Source organism: Primulina huaijiensis, unplaced genomic scaffold, assembly GCF_012295235.1.
Source record: "Primulina huaijiensis isolate GDHJ02 unplaced genomic scaffold, ASM1229523v2 scaffold41491, whole genome shotgun sequence".
Lineage (NCBI taxonomy): Eukaryota > Viridiplantae > Streptophyta > Magnoliopsida > Lamiales > Gesneriaceae > Primulina > Primulina huaijiensis.
Genome location: NW_027359883.1, coordinates 1 through 418, shown reverse-complemented (window position 1 = coordinate 418; position 418 = coordinate 1). Strand labels below are relative to the sequence as shown.

At 45.2% G+C, this 418-nt stretch overlaps 1 protein-coding gene across 1 annotated transcript; it reads right to left on the bottom strand.

Moving 5' to 3' along the window:
• Nucleotides 1–188: 188 nt before the first annotated feature.
• LOC140969391 (uncharacterized) lies at nucleotides 189–311 on the bottom strand. Its single transcript, XM_073430713.1, has one exon. It carries the CDS (start codon nucleotides 309–311, stop codon nucleotides 189–191), a length of 123 nt encoding a protein of 40 aa, XP_073286814.1.
• Between the last annotated feature and the right edge of the window lie 107 nt (nucleotides 312–418).

Genomic DNA, 418 nt, shown 5'->3' with positions numbered 1-418 from the left:
TGGCAGAGTGGCCTTGCTGCCACGATCCACTGAGATTCAGCCCTTTGTCGCTAAGATTCGACCCTCCCCTAAATCACTCCAAAAAAAACAATCCCCAATTCTACACAAGTGTTTCTACACTAACAAAGCAACAGCTCCTTAACGAATTCCCAACTTTACACGAGCTCGTCTCTCGAGGTTAAATGTTATTACTTGGTAAGATTCCGGACCTCGCCAAGTGTTTTGAAAACCCCCAACGCTCGCAAAGGTGCATAGTGAGAATAATAAGTGAAGAGACAGACTTGTCCAAAACGCCCACCACGAAGGTGCATAGTGAGAAGAGTAAGTCAAGAGATAGACTTGTCCAAAAAGAAACGGAAGAGAAAGCTTGGGGAGACGCTCACGAAGGTGCATAGTGAGAAGAGTAAGTCAAGAGATA